The 19,152-nt window shown below is 44.3% G+C and overlaps 1 protein-coding gene and 1 long non-coding RNA gene across 11 annotated transcripts in view; one reads left to right on the top strand and one right to left on the bottom strand.

Moving 5' to 3' along the window:
- Nucleotides 1-19,152, top strand: part of LOC140678737 (uncharacterized) — a 116,548-nt gene that overhangs the window by 34,531 nt on the left and 62,865 nt on the right. The window lies entirely within an intron of this gene.
- The window catches only part of fam131bb (family with sequence similarity 131 member Bb), a 102,938-nt gene that overhangs the window by 34,684 nt on the left and 49,102 nt on the right, over nucleotides 1-19,152 (bottom strand). For 5 of the 10 annotated variants that reach the window (XM_061948269.2, XM_061948319.2, XM_061948255.2 and 2 more), the window contains exon 2: nucleotides 17,563-17,600. The exons of 2 other annotated variants lie outside the window; for them this stretch is intronic. In XM_061948269.2, coding sequence (XP_061804253.1) covers nucleotides 17,563-17,600 — 38 coding nt within the window. The remainder of the gene's footprint in view (nucleotides 1-17,562; nucleotides 17,601-19,152) is intronic. 3 more of the 10 variants (XM_061948261.2, XM_061948328.2, XM_061948287.2) reach the window with 1 other exon arrangement.

Genomic DNA, 19,152 nt, shown 5'->3' with positions numbered 1-19,152 from the left:
GATTAAAATGCATGAGAATGTTTTTTATTTCAGAACGTTATTTTTAACACTGTGATTACCAGCGGAATTATTCATTACTTATCGTGTTAAGCAATGTCAGCTAAGATTTATCCGAGAGCCAGATGCAGTCATCAAAAGAGCCACATCTGGCTCTAGAGCCATAGGTTCTCTACCCCTGGTATAGTGTATGTTGCAAAGTATACGTAGGATGGCGCCGCAGTGCAATCGCCTCCTTTCTCACAGCCATTTCAGCGCAACTGCCGGTTTGCATGTCCTCTTTAGACGTACTATATATAGACGCAAAACAGCGGCCACAGAACAGTTTTACTCTTGATAAATCACAACACGTGTGCTAAATAATTACATTTACATTTATGCTCACAGTATTTTGGCCGTTCTGATGATCAGCATATATTCTACATATTCAGGACGACAGACCCCCTAAATAGATTGCACTTCTTATTTTACTCCCTCAAGAGACACAAGTATGGCGTCACATTAGTGCCAAAAATCCGAGCGCATAAAAACTGTTATCGCGCGCTGATTCTCCACTTCGTGCGCGCACGCCACACCCTTTTGCGCGCGCACGGTGCCTTTCTGCGCGCGCGCGTTGCCTTTCTGCGCGCGCGCCGTCTCGGTCTGTGCGCTGTCATGTTTCGTTTTGGCACTTGGGGGCGGGTATGCTTAGACGGCCCCTAATTTCTGATTGGTCAGGCGAAAAATGCTCAGAGCCAATCAGAAGTATAGCAGGGCGGGTCATCGTCAATATGTATCAAGATTTACGGAGGAAGAAGTGGATAAAAAAATGTCGCGCGCTGATGAAGGTTATTTCATACCACATAAACACAATACAGGGTAATACAAAATGTGACCCAAATAAATAATAAGACAACAAACACCATAATCACATCTTTCAACCATAACTGGTCCACCAGCAATAACATTATTTTATATTTTCACTTCTTCTTGAAATTTGTTTTCTAATTTATGGAATTTCTTTTGATTCAGCCATAAAATTAATGAAATAATTTTTGAATTTTGTTTTTAAAATGTTAAAAATAGCCTTTTAATAATGTATTCTGAAACAGTTTAAAATAATCAGAGAACTGACTAACACTGACCCTACACAACTATGTTGCACAATTAAGTCTTTTTTTTTTTTAAAGCGAAAGAGGTAATTTCAACAGGTACAGCATCCTATGTCATATCTACATGTAATAAGATTTGTAACAAGGCAAACCGTTTGTAAATTGGTCGAAAATCGAGCAAGTTATGGTAATTTAATTAGTACATGTACCATTGACATCAATGTAATGATTGAGGCTAGCTGTCCGAGGTAAGATGGCTACAACTTTGCTACGCTGGAGAATGATTGGTCATATGAAAAATGCTCAGAGCCAATCAGAAAGGAGGGGCCGTCTAAGCATACCTGCCCCCAAAGTGACAAAAAGAAACAGACAGCGCGAGGAGAGATGCCAGGAGTACACAGAGAGCGCACAGACCGAGACGGCGCGCGCGCAGAAAGGCACCGCGCGCGCGCAGAGAGGCACCGCGTGCGCACAAAAAGGCACCACGCGCGCGCAAAAGGGTGTCGCGCACGCGCACGAAGTGGAGAATCAGTGCGCGATAACAGTTTTTATGCGCTTGGATTTTTGGCACTAATGTGACGCCATACACAATACTCTGCACACAAGCTTAGTAGATCAGTAGCGTAGGCTATCGGGTTTGCACAAGTTTTAATACACACGAACCTTTAGTAGGTAAGCCCCATCCATCCATCCATTTTCTACCGCTTATTCCCTTTGGGGTCGCGGGGGGCGCTGGAGCCTATCTCAGCTACAATCGGGCGGAAGGCGGTGTACACCCTGGACAAGTCGCCACCTCATCGCAGGGCAGTAGGTAAGCCCTTATGTGTTATATTTTTTTAGTATCAACATTTAATCTTTTTCTCGCTCTATTTTGCTTTAGTTCAACATTTTTGCTCGAGTTTTATTGTTTTAAATGGGGTCTGCAAATGGCACTTTGTACACCCCTGGTTTGCGTATAAGGCAAAGTGTTCCCAAACAACGGAAGAGAGTTTTCAGGCTCTATTTTCTTTGCACTATCGCCAGTCAAAGGCTAAGCTGCATGCTTGCGGAGGTGCTCTGCACACTTCCACACCCTGCCTTTCACGGCGGGGGTAATGCTCTCCCCCCGAGCTTGTGGAAGTGCTCTGCTTGTATTTGATTATTGAGTAAATGCAAACGCAAGAAACACTTCCTGTCTTACACTTTTAATGTTCATGGCATGAGAATATGATATGCCTCTGTAAGAACTAATCCATCAAAATAATCTGGATACTTACTCCCATAGTATTTAGAGGGGTCTGAATACTCCCAAAAAGACAACATTGCTATTGGGTATGTAGTACAAAATAAATGCACCTACATTCATTACAGCAAATGGTTGTTTTCATAGATCACATACTATGCTTGGTAAACAGCGTTACACATTTTTGGCCCTGTTTTGTACGTACGCAAGCTTTAAAGATGAGACCTCGGGTGTGTGTTTAGAAGCGGACTTACAAATCGCTGCACAAAAATTAAACATATTTTTAAATGATCTGACAGCCTCATTAGACTGTGGTGTAGATGTGTAATATTAGTATCTACAAAACCCAAAACCAGTGAAGTTGGCACGTTGTGTAATTCGTAACTAAAAACAGAATACAATGATTTGCAAATCCTTTTCAACTTATATTCAATTGAATAGACTGCAAAGACAAGATATTTAATGTTCGAACTGAGAAAGCAAATAATCATTAACTTAGAATTTAATGGCAGCAACACATTGCAAAAAAGTTGGCACAGGGGCATTTTTACCACTGTGTTACATGGCCTTTCCTTTTAACAACACTCAGTAAACGTTTGGGAACTGAGGAGACACATTTTTGAAGCTTTTCAGGTGGAATTATTTCCCATTCTTGCTTGATGTACAGCTTAAGTTGTTCAACAGTCCAGGGTCTCTGTTGTGGTATTTTAGGCTTCATATTGCACCACACATTTTCAATGGGAGACAGGTCTGGACTGCAGGCAGGCCAGTCTAGTACCCGCACTCTTTTACTATGAAGCCACGCTGTTGTAACACGTGGCTTGGCATTGTCTTGCTGAAATAAGCAGGGGCGTCCATGATAACGCTGCTTGGATGGCAACATATGTTGCTCCAAAACCTGTATGTACCTTTCAGCATTAATGGTGCCTTCACAGATGTGTAAGTTACCCATTCTTTGGGCACTAATACACCCCCACAGCATCAAAGATGCTGGCTTTTGAACTTTGCACCTAGAACAAATCCGGATGGTTATTTTCCTCTTTGGTCCAGAGGACACGACGTCCAGTTTCCAAAAACAATTTCAAATGTGGACTCGTCAGACCACAGAACACTTTTCCACTTTGCATCAGTCCATCTTAGATGAGCTCGGGCCCAGTGAAGCCGGTGGCGTTTCTGGGTGCTGTTGATAAATGGCTTTCGCTTTGCATAGCAGAGTTTTAACTTGCACTTACAGATGTAGCGACAAACTAGTTACTGACAGTGGTTTTCTGAAGTGTTCCTGAGCCCATGTGGTGATATCCTTTACACACTGATGTCGCTTGTTGATGCAGTACAGCCTGAGGGATCGAAGGTCACGGGCTTAGCTGCTTAAGTGCAGTGATTTCTCCAGATTCTCTGAACCCTTTGATGATATTACGGACCGTAGATGGTGAAATCCCTAAATTCCTTGCAATAGCTGGTTGAGAAAGGTTTTTATTAAACTGTTCAACAATTTGCTCACGCATTTGTTCACAAAGTGGTGACCCTCGCCCCATCCTTGTTTGTGAATGACTGAGCATTTCATGGAATCTACTTTTATACCCAATCATGGCACCCACCTGTTCCCAATTTGCCTGTTCACCTGTGGGATGTTCCAAATAAGTGTTTGGTGAGCATTCCTCAACTTTCTCAGTCTTTTTTGCCACTTGTGCCAGCTTTTTTTAAACATGTTGCAGACATCAAATTCCAAATGAGCTAATATTTGCAAAAAATTAAGTTTTCCAGTTCGAACGTTAAGTATCTTATCTTTGCAGTCTATAGTTTGAAAAGGATTTGCAATTCATTGTATTCTGTTTTTATTTACGATTCCCACAATGTGCCAACTTCACTGGTTTTGGGTTTTGTACTATTGTGGCAGGTGAGTGTATACTGGGATGCTGGTAAAAGCCTGTGTGTGTCTAATAGAGATACATAAATATATGTCAGTAGTATCTGATGCAGCAGTCGGACAAAAGACTTAAGTTTGCAGCAGCAGGAAGCGCGTGTGTGTGTGTGTGTGTGTGTGTGTGTGTGTGTGTGTGTGTGTCTTTGTCTGTGTCGAGGCCGCTGGTGCGGCTGAGGACAAAAACGATAAGGCGGAATGTCTCTTTATCAGCTGGGCACTAACTAGACCGGCATCCTTGGTGGCTACTGCCAGTGCAGAAAAGTCAATTATCACTGTCACTGTTTTTAGTGAAAGGAGGCATTCTAGCCATTGTGCATTTTAGTCATCATGCACGTCCATGGACAAATGATAGATGACTTAATTACAGTGTCGCTTTCCCTGCATAACAATGCAATTTTGTCCATCCTAATTGTAGGGATGGATGTAATTAATTAAATTAATTGACCCCAGTAGTAAAAAGTAGAAAAATACTTGTCAAGACTAGGTCCGGGGTGTGTGCTTTTCCAGGATGCAACGGAAAGTTGGCACGGGCGAGACGGGAATTAAGGTACATGATTTATTTATTAACTATAAATACAAAAAAAAGGATCAAACAAAAGGCGCGCACAGTGGCGGAGAATAAACTATGAACAATTAAACAAAACTTGCAAACTATGGCTTGAATAAAGAAAACTTACTTGGCATGGACAAAAAAGGAGCAGCGTGAACATGGACATGAAAAAATGGACAGAGCATAAATGTGGTGTGAGGTCGTCAGGACGAACAACAGAAAATGAATGAACTTAAATACTATGGACATGATTAGTGAAAGCAGGTGCGTGACTCAAAACGTGAAACAGGTGCGTGACGTGACAGGTGAAAACAAATGGTTGCTATGGTGACAAACAAGAGTGCACAATGAGTCCAAACGTGGAACAGGTGAAACTAATGGGGTAATCATGGAAACAAGACAAGGGAGTGAAAAGACAGAAACTAAAGAGTCCTATAACTAAACAAAAACATGACTTAACACAAAACATGATTACACAGACATGACAATACTATGTTAAAATCAAATATTAAATGTCTCCTAAAAATGCAACAATGTGAACTTTTTTACAGATTTTATTGTAATCTGTGTCCTAGAGCAGAGCTGGGCAAATATTTTCAATCTGGGGCCACATTGAGAGAAAAAATGTGTCTGTGTGTATAAATGATACATACACGTTTAGCTGTAAAAATCTGCTGTACAGTATGTGTGTTGGGCATACTTGCCAACCCTCCCGATTTTCCCGGGAGACTCCCGAATTTCAGTTCCCCTCCCGAAAATCTCCCGGGGCAACCATTCTCCCGACAACAATATTGGGGGCGTGCCTTAAAGGCACTGGCTTTAGCGTCCTCTACAACCTGTCGTCACGTCCGCTTTTTCTCCATACAAACAGTCACATGATATATGCGGCTTCTACACACACGTAAGTGAATGCAAAGCATACTTGATCAAAAGCCATACAGGTCACACTGAGGGTGGCCGTATAAACAACGTTAACACTGTTACAAATATACGCCACACTGTGAACCCACACCAAACAAGAATGACAAACACATTTCGGGAGAACATCCGCACCGTAACACAACATAAACACAACAGAACAAATACCCAGAACCCCTTGCAGCACTAACTCATCCGGGACGCTACAATATACACCCCCGCTACCACCAAACCCCGCCCCCCCAAGGGAAAACTAATACCAAAAGTCACAATATCCGAGTTCTAAAAACGTTATGACAGGCCACCTCGAAAAAACGGAATGGAATTTTACAGTTTTTTATTGAATGGGACACCCAAAATGTAGAAATAAAGAAAGTGGGATTTACAATATTAACTATGAACAATAAAACACTGAATATTAACAACATACGAACGTCCATAGACATTTTACAATCAAGCAAAACACAACAAAAATGTACAAAACAGCAAAATATGAATGCAAAGTGTAATAAACACCTACAATATAATATATTATCACGTAAAACTCTGCTTCCGCATCTGTTCCTGTTGGCTGCTCTGAAAACAAACCCCGCCCACTTTGCATTGTTCCTGGTCTGAGTTGCTGTGACGTAGATTACAGTAATAACTCCTTTAACACTCAAAAGCGCAGATTTCAACCATTGAAATTAGAGATGTCCGATAATATCGGCCGATAAATACTTTAAAATGTAATATCGGAAATTATCGGTATCGGGTTTTTTGTTTTTTTTTGTTTTTTTATTAAATCAACATAAAAAACACAAGATACACTTACAATTAGTGCACCAACCCAAAAAACCTCCCTACCCCATTTATCATTCACACTCATTTACACAAAAGGGTTGTTTCTTTCTGTTATTAATATTCTGGTTCCTACATTATATATCAATATATATCAATACAGTCTGCAAGGGATACAGTCCGTAAGCACACATGATTGTGCGTGCTGCTGGTCCACTAATAGTACTAACCTTTAACAGTTATTTTTACTCATTTTCATTAATTACTAGTTTCTATGTAACTGTTTTTATATTGTTTTACTTTCTTTTTTTATTCAAGAAAATGTTTTTAATGTATTTATCTTTTTTTTATTTTATTAACTTTTAAAAAAAAGGACCTTATCTTCACCATACCTGGTTGTCCAAATTAGGCATAATAATGTGTTAATTCCACGACTGTATATATCGGTATCGGTTGATATCGGTATCGGTAATTAAGAATTGGACAATATCGGATATCGGCAAAAAAAACATTATCGGACATCCCTAATTGAAATACCTTCTATAGTTCAAGACTTACGATAGTTTAAAAACAGCACTGCACATCATAATGGCGGCTACAGTTTTGATGTTAAAGGTCTAAAAAAATTATGTAAAACGTGATTGAAAATTTTAACAGGCCGCATGTGGCCCGTGGGCCGTATTTTGCCCAGGTCTGCCGTAGAGCATCACTAATGAAGGAAAACCCTCCTTTCTCATGAAAATGATATCACTTTTGATCTGCCACAAGCGATGAACTCGCTCGGTGTTAAGGCCCACTACTTCACGGAGAACAGGTATTGTAAAAAATAATAATAATAATAAAAATGGGAAAAGGCTCCGCTATACATTTTAAAAGACAGCTCGGGAATATGCCAACAATCTGTCAGTCATCTGTAGCTGTGGGAGCTGTTTGATCATTTGGTATTCCTTCAGCAAATAGGCTTTAAATGACTTTTCTCGAAAAAATATAATTGTATTAATTTAACATTCTCAGCTACATTCAGGCGGAAGGCGGGGGTACACCCTGGACAAGTCGCCAACTCAGCTGAGATAGGCTCCAGCAACCCCCGCGACCCCGAAAGGGACAAGCGGTAGAAAATGGATGGATGGATGGATAATTTAACATTATAACTTCTTCCTTACACTCGTTTTTAATAGATATCACGGGAATGTAACTGAACAATAACCCACATGACATGACAGCTGCACGCAGAAGCGTATTAATCAATACAACTTCTTCACTCCTTTTTTTGTGTGAATGTGTTTCCTTTGTAGCTCTTTCCTTCTGCATGCATCTCCTTCCACAGGAGCATGAGTAATGAAAAGATTTAACACTTGCCTGCTCCAGTGCACCGAGTGAAGAAGCCATACCAAGGGTCTCCAACCTTTTTTTCTTCTTCTTCGAGCTACTTTTACAATGTGGTAATGGACGAGGGCTTCTCCTTTTTTTAACATTTAATTTCACAGCTTTTTGCGATCCAAACAAACTGAACAAGCTTGTTTTTGCCAGAACATTAAGAAATTGTTGGCTTCCGCTAGGGTTGTACGGTATACCTGTGTTAGTATAGTACCGCGATACTAATGAATCATATTCTGTACTATACCGCCTCTAAAAAGTACCGGTCCCCCACCCCCGCCCCCCTGTGGTCACGTCGTGTCATTGTTGGCTTTACGAGCATTGGAGCATGTTCGGCAGTGCACAATCACGGAGTACTTACAAGCAGACACAGTGTGTAGACAGAAAAGGGAGAACGGACGCATTTTGGCCTAAAAACTAACGATAAAGGTGAAGTTATAACACTGAAACGCCCTCAGGAAGAGGTGCTTTAAGACATGGCTAGCTAGCTAGCTAGCGGCTAAAGTCCAGCCGCAGTCTGCAGTGTTTTAGCTACTTCTAAATCACTAATCCTTGTCTCCATGGCGACAAATAAAACACGTTTCTTACAAGTATCATCCCTGCAGGACGAGGAATAGCTAAACATGCTTCACTACACATCGAAGCTCACCGGCGTCAAAATGTAAACAAACGCCATTGGTGGATCTACACCTAACATCCACTGCAATGATACCAAGTACAGGAGTGTATCCAGTCGATACTATGATTACATTGATATTTTTTAGCATCACAAAATCTTTTTTCTTTTTTTTAAAATGTATATTATGTTTATAAACTCAGGAAATATGTCCCTGGACACATGAGAACTTTGAATATGACCAATGTATGATCCTGTAACGACTTGGTATCGGATTGATACCCAAATTTGTGGTATCATCCAAAACTAATGTAAAGCATCCAAACAACAGAAGAACAAGTGATTATTACATTTTAACAGACGTGTAGATAGAACATATTAAAAGAGAAAGTAAGCAGATATTAACAGTAAATGAACAAGTAGATTAATTATTAATTTTCTACCACTTGCCCTTAATAATGTTGACAAAATAATAGAATGATAAATGACACAATGTGTTACTGCATATGTGTTACTGCTTATTTCCAGAATTAACTTGTTGCACCAGTTGAAGTTATAAAATAAGATTTGGATCAGAATAATTAAAACGTGCACATCCCACCTATGTATATTTATTTTGGTTTGTTTTATTGCATACAAATATTCTTATATTCCATCACATATGCAGTGCATATGCATTACTATTTTGAATTTTTGCTCACCAAAAAAAAGTACACAACTAATAAAAACAATGAATAAGAATAGCATGCCTCCATGTATATAACAAATAGAACTAGAATAAAAATTAGGACGAAATGAAAATATAAACTCCTCTCTGAGCTGCCACCTTAACGTGGTAGAGGAGTTTGCGTGTCCCAATGATCCTAGGAGCTATGTTGTCCGGGGGCTTCCATGCCCCCTGGTAGGGTCTCCCAAGACAAACAGGTCCTAGGTGAGGGATCAGACAAAGAGCAGCTCGAAGACTTCTATGGAAATGCAAGAACCGAGACTCAGATTTCCCTCGCCCGGACGCGGGTCACCGGGGCCCCCCTCCGGAGCCAGGCCCGGAGTTGGGGCACGATGGCGAGCGCCTGGTGGCCGGGCCTGTCCCCATGGGGCCCGGCCGGGCACAGCCCGAAGAGGCAACGTGGGTCCCCCCTCCAATGGGCTCACCACCCATAGCAGGGGCCATAGAGGTCGGGTGCAATGTGAGCTGGGCGGTAGCCGAAGGCAGGGCACTTGGCGGTCCGATCCTCGGCTACAGAAGCTAGCTCTTGGGACGTGGAACGTCACCTCGCTGGGGGGGAAGGAGCCTGAGCTAGTGCGCGAGGTAGAGAAGTTCCGGTTGGATATAGTCGGACTCACCTCGACGCACAGCAAGGGCTCTGGAACCAGTTCTCTCGAGAGGGGCTGGACTCTCTTCCACTCTGGCGTTGCCAGCAGTGAGAGGCGACGGGCTGGGGTGGCAATTCTTGTTGCCCCCCGGCTCAGAGCCTGCATGTTGGAGTTCAACCCGGTGGACGAGAGGGTAGCTTCCCTCCGCCTTCGGGTGGGGGGACGGGTCCTGACTGTTGTTTGCGCTTACGCGCCAAACAGCAGCTCAGAGTACCCACCCTTTTTGGATTCACTCGAGGGAGTACTTGAGAGTGCTCCCCCGGGTGATTCCCTCGTTCTACTGGGGGACTTCAACGCTCATATTGGCAACGACAGTGAAACCTGGAGAGGCGTGATTGGGAAGAATGGCCGCCCGGATCTGAACCCAAGTGGTGTTTTGTTATTGGACTTTTGTGCCCGTCACGGATTGTCCATAACGAACACCATGTTCAAGCATAAGGGTGTCCATATGTGCACTTGGCACCAGGACACCCTAGGCCGCAGTTCTATGATCGACTTTGTAGTTGTGTCATCGGATTTGCGGCCTCATGTTTTGGACACTCGGGTGAAGAGAGGGGCGGAGCTTTCTACCGATCACCACCTGGTGGTGAGTTGGCTGCGATGGTGGGGGAGGATGCCGGACAGACCTGGCAGGCCCAAACGCATTGTGAGGGTTTGCTGGGAACGTCTGGCAGAGTCTCCTGTCAGAGAGAGTTTCAATTCCCACCTCCGGAAGAACTTTGAACATGTCACGAGGGAGGTGCTGGACATTGAGTCCGAGTGGACCATGTTCCGCACCTCTATTGTCGAGGCGGCTGATTGGAGCTGTGGCCGCAAGGTAGTTGGTGCCTGTCGTGGCGGTAATCCTAGAACCCGTTGGTGGACACCGGCGGTGAGGGATGCCGTCAAGCTGAAGAAGGAGTCCTATCGGGTTCTTTTGGCTCATGGGACTCCTGAGGCAGCGGACAGGTACCGACAGGCCAAGCGGTGTGCGGCTTCAGCGGTCGCGGAGGCAAAAACTCGGACATGGGAGGAGTTCGGGGAAGCCATGGAAAACGACTTCCGGACGGCTTCGAAGCGATTCTGGACCACCATCCACCGCCTCAGGAAGGGGAAGCAGTGCACTACCAACACCGTGTATGGTGCGGATGGTGTTCTGCTGACCTCGACTGCGGAAGTTGTGGATCGGTGGAGGGAATACTTCGAAGACCTCCTCAATCCCACCAACACGTCTTCCTATGAGGAAGCAGTGCCTGAGGAATCTGTGGTGGGCTCTCCTATTTCTGGGGCTGAGGTTGCTGAGGTAGTTAAAAAGCTCCTCGGTGGCAAGGCCCCGGGGGTGGATGAGATCCGCCCGGAGTTCCTTAAGGCTCTGGATGCTGTAGGGCTGTCTTGGTTGACAAGACTCTGCAGCATCGCGTGGACATCGGGGGCAGTGCCTCTGGATTGGCAGACCGGGGTGGTGGTTCCTCTCTTTAAAAAGGGGAACCGGAGGGTGTGTTCTAACTATCGTGGGATCACACTCCTCAGCCTTCCCGGTAAGGTCTATTCAGGTGTACTGGAGAAGAGGCTACGCCGGATAGTCGAACCTCGGATTCAGGAGGAACAGTGTGGTTTTCGTCCTGGTCGTGGAACTGTGGACCAGCTCTATACTCTCGGCAGGGTCCTTGAGGGTGCATGGGAGTTTGCCCAACCAGTCTACATGTGCTTTGTGGACTTGGAGAAGGCATTCGACCGTGTCCCTCGGGAAGTCCTGTGGGGAGTGCTCAGAGAGTATGGGGTTTCGGACTGTCTGATTGTGGCGGTCCGCTCCCTGTATGATCAGTGTCAGAGCTTGGTCCGCATTGCCGGCAGTAAGTCGGACACGTTTCCGGTGAGGGTTGGACTCCGCCAAGGCTGCCCTTTGTCACCGATTCTGTTCATAACTTTTATGGACAGAATTTCTAGGCGCAGTCAAGGCGTTGAGGGGATCCGGTTTGGTGGCTGCAGGATTAGGTCTCTGCTTTTTGCAGATGATTTGGTCCTGATGGCTTCATCTGGCCAGGATCTTCAGCTCTCACTGGATCGGTTCGCAGCTGAGTGTGAAGCGACTGGGATGAGAATCAGCACCTCCAAGTCCGAGTCCATGGTTCTCGCCCGGAAAAGGGTGGAGTGCCATCTCCGGGTTGGGGAGGAGATCTTGCCCCAAGTGGAGGAGTTCAAGTACCTCGGAGTCTTGTTCACGAGTGAGGGAAGAGTGGATCGTGAGATCGACAGGCGGATCGGTGCGGCGTCTTCAGTAATGCGGACGCTGTATCGATCCGTTGTGGTGAAGAAGGAGCTGAGCCGGAAGGCAAAGCTCTCAATTTACCGGTCGATCTACGTTCCCATCCTCACCTATGGTCATGAGCTTTGGGTTATGACCGAAAGGACAAGATCACGGGTACAAGCGGCCGAAATGAGTTTCCTCCGCCGGGTGGCGGGGCTCTCCCTTAGAGATAGGGTGAGAAGCTCTGTCATCCGGGGGGAGCTCAAAGTAAAGCCGCTGCTCCTCCGCATCGAGAGGAGCCAGATGAGGTGGTTCGGGCATCTGGTCAGGATGCCACCCGAGCGCCTCCCTAAGGAGGTGTTTAGGGCATGTCCGACCGGTAGGAGGCCACGAGGAAGACCCAGGACACGTTGGGAAGACTATGTCTCCCGGCTGGCCTGGGAACGCCTCGGGATCCCCCGGGAGGAGCTGGACGAAGTGGCTGGGGAGAGGGAAGTCTGGGCTTCCCTGCTTAGGCTGCTGCCCCCGCGACCCGACCTCGGATAAGCGGAAGAAGATGGATGGATGGATGGATGAAAATATAAAATTGTACTACACTACCAGGTGTGTGCACGGCTGAACAACTTTACAAATCCACAGCAAAACAATTCACCGGAAAAGTGAATCCAAATATTGCTACGATTCCTTTGACTCTGTCCAGTCGTGTTTTGCGCACATGCCTTGGTAATTTGTGTGCTCACAACTGCAAATCAGTTTTCATCATTCACCTAAAAGAGGTGACTCGTTCACAAATGTCACATCTCGCTACACATGTTCCTTCTTGAAAAGGCCCCCAAAAATATCTTGTGGAGGCATATGTGGGTGTGTTTTTTCCCCTCTTGCAAGGGCATGATGCATAAATAAATCATGGAATCGGTCAGCAGTACTTTTGCTTGAAAAGTGAAGCTGGGTTTTAGTGGGAAATGTCTTTCTCTCCTGCGCCATGTCCCAGAGGAGGAGGAGGTGAGGAGAGGATATATAATAGGAATGGTCACCGTTTTCTTTTTCACGAGCACAGAGCAGCAATTCTTGTCGGGTGGATGTCAAAACATCCTCCAACTGTAATGAGCCCACCGAGCTGGAGATTGTCCACTCATCCAGCTCTATGCCGCATATCATGTGGTGGAAACGGAAGTGACTGACCGAGACGTGACGCACTACTTCCCTAATACAGCGTTTTTCACTGTATTTCAAAATCCTGAGGCACAGCACAAGCAGAAATCATTAAAAAACTAAACTCAGTAGCCGATATTGACAATAAAAAGTTGATATGACTTTAAACCATAACCAAGCATGCATCGCCATAGCTCTTGTCTCATCACGCCGTGACTTATTTTGAGTTTTTTGCTGTTTTCCTGTGTGTAGTGTTTTAGTTCTTGTCTTGCGCTCATATTTTGGTGTTTTTTCCTGTTTTGTTGGTATTTTCCTGTTGCGATTTCCTGTCTCCCTTGAGCGCTATTTTCCACACCTGCTTTGTTTTCGCAATTAAGTCTATGTAAATTGTGCGGACGCTTTCCTTCATTGTGGGGACATTGTTGATTGTCATGTCATGGACGGATGTACTTTGTGGACGCCGTCTCTGCTCCACATGCTGTAAGTCTTTGCTGTCATCCAGCATTTTGGGATTTGTTTACTTTGCAGCCAGTTCGGTTTTAGTTTCCTTTTGCATAGCCATGCCTAAGCTTCAATGCCTTTTCTTAGCGGCACTCGCCTTTTGTTTATTTTTGGTATTAGTAGAGATGTCCGATAATGGCTTTTTTGCTGATATCTGATATTCCGATATTGTCCAACTCTTAATTCCGAAATCAACCGATACCGATATATACAGTCGTGGAATTAACACATTATTATGCCTAATTTTGTTGTGATGCCCCGCTGGATGCATTAAACAATGTAACAAGGTTTTCCAAAATAAAATCAACTCAAGTTATGGGAAAAAAAATGCCAACATGGCACTGCCATATTTATTATTGAAGTCACAAAGTGCTTTTTTTTTTTAACATGCCTCAAAACAGCAGCTTGGAATTTGGGACATGCTCTCCCTGAGAGAGCATGAGGAAGTTGAGGTGGGTGGGGTTGGGAGGGGCGGGGTTGAGGTGGGGGGTTAGTGCTGCAAGGGGTTCTGGGTATTTGTTCTGTTGTGTTTATGTTGTATTACGGTGCGGATGTTCTCCCGAAATGTGTTCGTCATTCTTGTTTGGTGTGGGTTCACAGTGTGGCGCATATTTGTAACAGTGTTAAAGTTGTTTATACGGCCACCCTCAGTGTGACCTGTATGGCTGTTGACCAAGTATGCATTGCATTCACTTGTGTGTGTGAAAAACGGTAGATATTATGTGATTAAGCTGGCATGCAAATGCAGTGCCTTTAAGGCACACCCCCAATATTGTTGTCTGGGTGGAAATCGGGAGAAATTCGGGAGAATGGTTGCCCCAGAAGCTTTTTGGGAGGGGCACTGAAATTCGGGAGTCTCCCGGGAAAATCGGGAGGGTTGGGAAGTATGACTGGGAGACACAACTGCTCTGTACTTCTCCCTACGTCCGTGTACCACTCCGTACAGCGGCGTTTTAAAAAGTCATCAATTTTACTTTTTGAAACCGATACCGATAATTTCCAATATTACATTTAAAAGCATTTATCAGCCGATTATATCGGACTGCCGATATTATCGGACATCTCTAGGTATAAGCATTAGATACCTTTTTACCTGCACACTGCTATGGCGTCACATTAGTGCCAAAAATCCGAGCGCATAAAAACTGTTATCGCGCGCTGATTCTCCACTTTCTGCACGCGCGCGACGCCTTTCTGCGCGCTCTTTGTGTACTCCTGGCATCTCTCCTCGCGCTGTCATGTTTATTTTTGGCACTTTGGGGGCGGGTATGCTTAGACGGCCCCTTCTTTCTGATTGGTCAGGCGAAAAACGCTGAAAAATGCTCAGAGCCAATCAGAAGTATAGCAGGGCGGGTCATCGTCAATATGTATCAAGATTTACTGAGGAAGAAGTGGATAAAAAAATGTTGCGCGCTGATGAAGGTTATTTCATACCACATAAACACAATACAGGGTAATACAAAATGTGACCCAAATAAATAATAAGACAACAAACACCATAATCACATCTTTCAGCCAGAACTGGTCCACCAGCAATAACATTATTTTATATTTTCACTTCTTCTTGAACATTTGTTTTCTAATTTATGGAATTTCTTTTGATTCAGCCATAAAATTAATGAAATAATCTTTGAATTTTGTTTTTAAAATGTTAAAAATAGCTTTTAATAATGTATTCTGAAACAGTTTAAAATAATCAGAGAACTGACTAACACTGACCCTACACAACTATGTTGCACAATTAAGTCTTTTTTTTTTTTTTTTTTAAAGCGAAAGAGGTCATTTCAACAGGTACAGCATCCTATGTCATATCTACATGTAATAAGATTTGTAACAAGGCAAACCGTTTGTAAATTGGTCGAAAATCGAGCAAGTTATGGTAATTTAATTAGTACATGTACCATTGACATCAATGTAATGATTGAGGCTAGATGTCCGAGGTAAGATGGCTACAACTTTGCTACACTGGAGAATGATTGGTCATATGAAAAATGCTCACAGCCAATCAGAAAGAAGGGGCCGTCTAAGCATACCCGCCAACAAAGTGCCAAAAAGAAACATGACAGCGCGAGGAAAGATGCCAGGAGTACACAGAGAGCGCGCAGAAAGGCGTCGCGCGCGTGCAGAAAGGCACCACGCGCGCACAGAAAGGCACAGTGCGCGCTAGAGATGCGTGGTTTGCGAGCACAACCGCGGAGTCCGCGGATGAAATAAAAAAAAATTAGATTTTATCCGCAGGTCGGGTCGGGCGGTTGAAATAAAAAAAAAAGAAGATTTTAAATAGATTCAGGCGGGTGGCAGTTAAACCAATTCGGAAATATATATACATAGTTAAATGTTGTTACCCACGTACGGAAAACGAGCAGGCACCTGCAGCATATGCCACAACAGAAAAGAAAAAAAAAAGAGATGGACACTTTTACGGAGCGGAGAAGGGACGCCTCGCCGGGGTCCGGGACCGAGGCCCCTTCCCCCGAGAAGGCCCCACCGGGAGCCGTAGCTGAGGCGATCCGCGAGAAGGGCCCGGCGCACGTCCAGGGTCACCACCGCGCCCACCGCACCGACACCCCGCCTCGTCCGCCTTCGCCGCGGCCGGCGTCACGCGCAGCAGGTAAGCAGCTTACCTGCCCGCCACCCCTGTGGCCGGGGGCTTGTAACAGGGGTCACTCCGCGCGCTCCGCCCGCGCAGCTTACCTGCCGGCCACCCCTGTTGCCGGGGGCGCGTAACAGGGTTCACTCCGCGCGCAGTGCGCTCACGAAAGGGGAGGGGCTCACCCTGGTTGATATAGACAGCAGGACGGTGGCCATGGAAGTCGGAACCCGCTAAGGAGTGTGTAACAACCCACCTGCCCAATCAACTAGCCCTGAAAATGGATGGCGCTGGAGCGTCGGGCCCATACTCGGCCGTCGCCGGCAGCGAGATGCGCTTGGAGGTGCGCTCAGCGCGGCTCCCATATGATTGCGCACTAGTGTGCGTCTGGGCCGTGACAGCGTGGCACGCGAATGTCTGTTCTGCATTGGATCAGTCTCCTTTCTTTAACAGGCAAAAGCTTTATAACCTCACATCGTCTATATTAGATATATAACAACGGGCGGGTGCGGGCGGGTGCGGGCGGATGCGGTTCTGATTAAATGTTAGATCGGGTGGATGGCGGATGGTTGACGACTTTCTGATGCGGTTGCGGATGAAATAATTGCCTATCCGCGCATCTCTAGTGCGCGCGCAAAAAGGCACCACGCACGCGCAAAAGGGTGTCGCGGTGCGCACGAAGTGGAGAATCAGCGCGCGATAACAGTTTTTATGCGCTCGGATTTTTGGCACTAATGTGACGCCATACACTGCCTCTGCATGTTGTGATCATGACAAACCATCGTCGTCTCACACGACATGTTTCCGACATCTACAAAGCAATTAGCTACCTGCGCTGTACAGACACTCAACAACGGCACATTAATTGCGAATTATAATTACTGGTGTGCAAAAAATATTTTTAACCCAATTACGTGAACTTCCGCCCGAATGCAGCTGAGATAGGCTTCAGCACCCCCCGCGACCCCAAAAGGGACAAGCGGTAGAAAATGGATGGATAGGTGAAATTGCATAATCTCGCACGATACACCAGACTGTATGTCACGTGTGCCGCAGCACAGTGGTTGAAAAACACTGCCCTAATATACGAGCGCGACCGACCCAGAGCTCCAGTCAGGGTGCGGGTGAGCTGCCTGTGCACACCGCAGCTCACCAAGCGACTACGTCAAGTCAGCCATGTTGGTTCCTCGGCTTGTCCTCGCTTGTGGGTAAAGTTCTGGTAAAACGTAAGTTAAGATCTTACCTGCTCCCCATCCTTCTGGACTGGCACGCCATCTGCTGCTGAGTGCCGAGACAACGGGGAGGAGACAGAGAAAGAGAGAAGAAACATGTTGATTTCAGTGATTTCAATTGGAAACAAGGGCATTCAATGAAGGCCAAACATCTGTGTCCTTCAGTCCATGGTGCATGTCTGTCATCTTCTATTTAACACTTGCAATGCTAAATGACAAATATATTAATTAAAAAAAAGCACTGGACCTGCTCATATGAACTTGTTGCTTCTTGGCTAATAACTATCCTTGAACACATTTTTTTGTTCAACCGTATTTTTTTAAACCAGGGGTGTCAAAGGGGCCGGATTAGGCCCGCGAACAGGATTTATCCGGGCCGCGGGATGAGTTTGCTTAGTATAAAAATGTTCGTGAAATGTTGAATGAATGAAACAGTTGTTCTAAATGTGTCCACTAGATGTCGTAATAGCAATTATTTGTATCTTTGTAGATAATGCTACATATGTACAAGATAAACCAGATAAATGTTTGTGCATCAGTCAAGGAAAATGATCAAACTACATAAAAAACATCCAGTAATTTGATTTTGATACCAATTTTTTATCTTGATATATTGAAAATTAACACCAATGAGTTGACTGATGAACATAATCACATCATTTATTCAGAAAATATAAATAACCACAAATTAATGATTAACCACAACATGTAAGTGTAAAAAAACCAACAACAACATTATGATTTGTACATTTGTGCATTGTTCTATTTTCAAACAAAGAAAACAATCTGAAGTTGTCTTTATTTTTAAGTAGGGATGTCCGATAATGGCTTTTTGCCGATATCCGATCTTCCGATATTGTCCAACTCTTTAATTACCGATACCGATATCAACCGATACCGATAACAACCGATACTGATGTATACAGTCATGGAATTAACACATTATTATGCCTAATTTGGACAACCAGGTATGGTGAAGATAAGGTCCTTTTTTAAAAAAATAAAATAAAATAAGATAAATAAATTAAAAACATTTTCTTGAATAAAAAAGAAAGTAAAACAATATAAAAACAGTTACATAGAAACTAGTAATTAATGAAAATGAGTAAAATTAACTGCTAAAGGTTAGTACTATTAGTGGACCAGCAGCACGCACAATCATGTGTGCTTACGGACTGTATCCCTTGCAGACTGTATTGATATATATTGATATATAATGTAGGATCCAGAATATTAATAACAGAAAGAAACAACCCTTTTGTGTTAATGAGTGTGAATGGGGGAGGGAGGTTTTTTGGGTTAGTGCACTAATTGTAAGTGTATCTTGTGTTTTTTATGTTGATTTAATTTTTTTTTTTAAACTAAAAAAAACGATACCGATAATTTAAAAAAAGATACCGGTAATTTCTGATATTACATATCGGACAGCTCTATTTTTAAGTTATCGTGTCGTGATTTTACCAGTCCGGTCCACTTGGGAGTAGATTTTTCTCCATGTGGCCCCTGATCTATAAGGAATTTGACACCCCTGATTTAAACTATCGTACAAACATAATTGGGTTCCGCCACAATCTTGGCAGTTATCTCAGCTCATCTTCTCT

The sequence above is a fragment of the Nerophis lumbriciformis genome, linkage group LG04, assembly GCF_033978685.3.
Source record: "Nerophis lumbriciformis linkage group LG04, RoL_Nlum_v2.1, whole genome shotgun sequence".
NCBI lineage: Eukaryota > Metazoa > Chordata > Actinopteri > Syngnathiformes > Syngnathidae > Nerophis > Nerophis lumbriciformis.
Note: the sequence above shows the minus strand (reverse complement) of the source record. Positions and strands in the feature narration are given on the sequence as shown.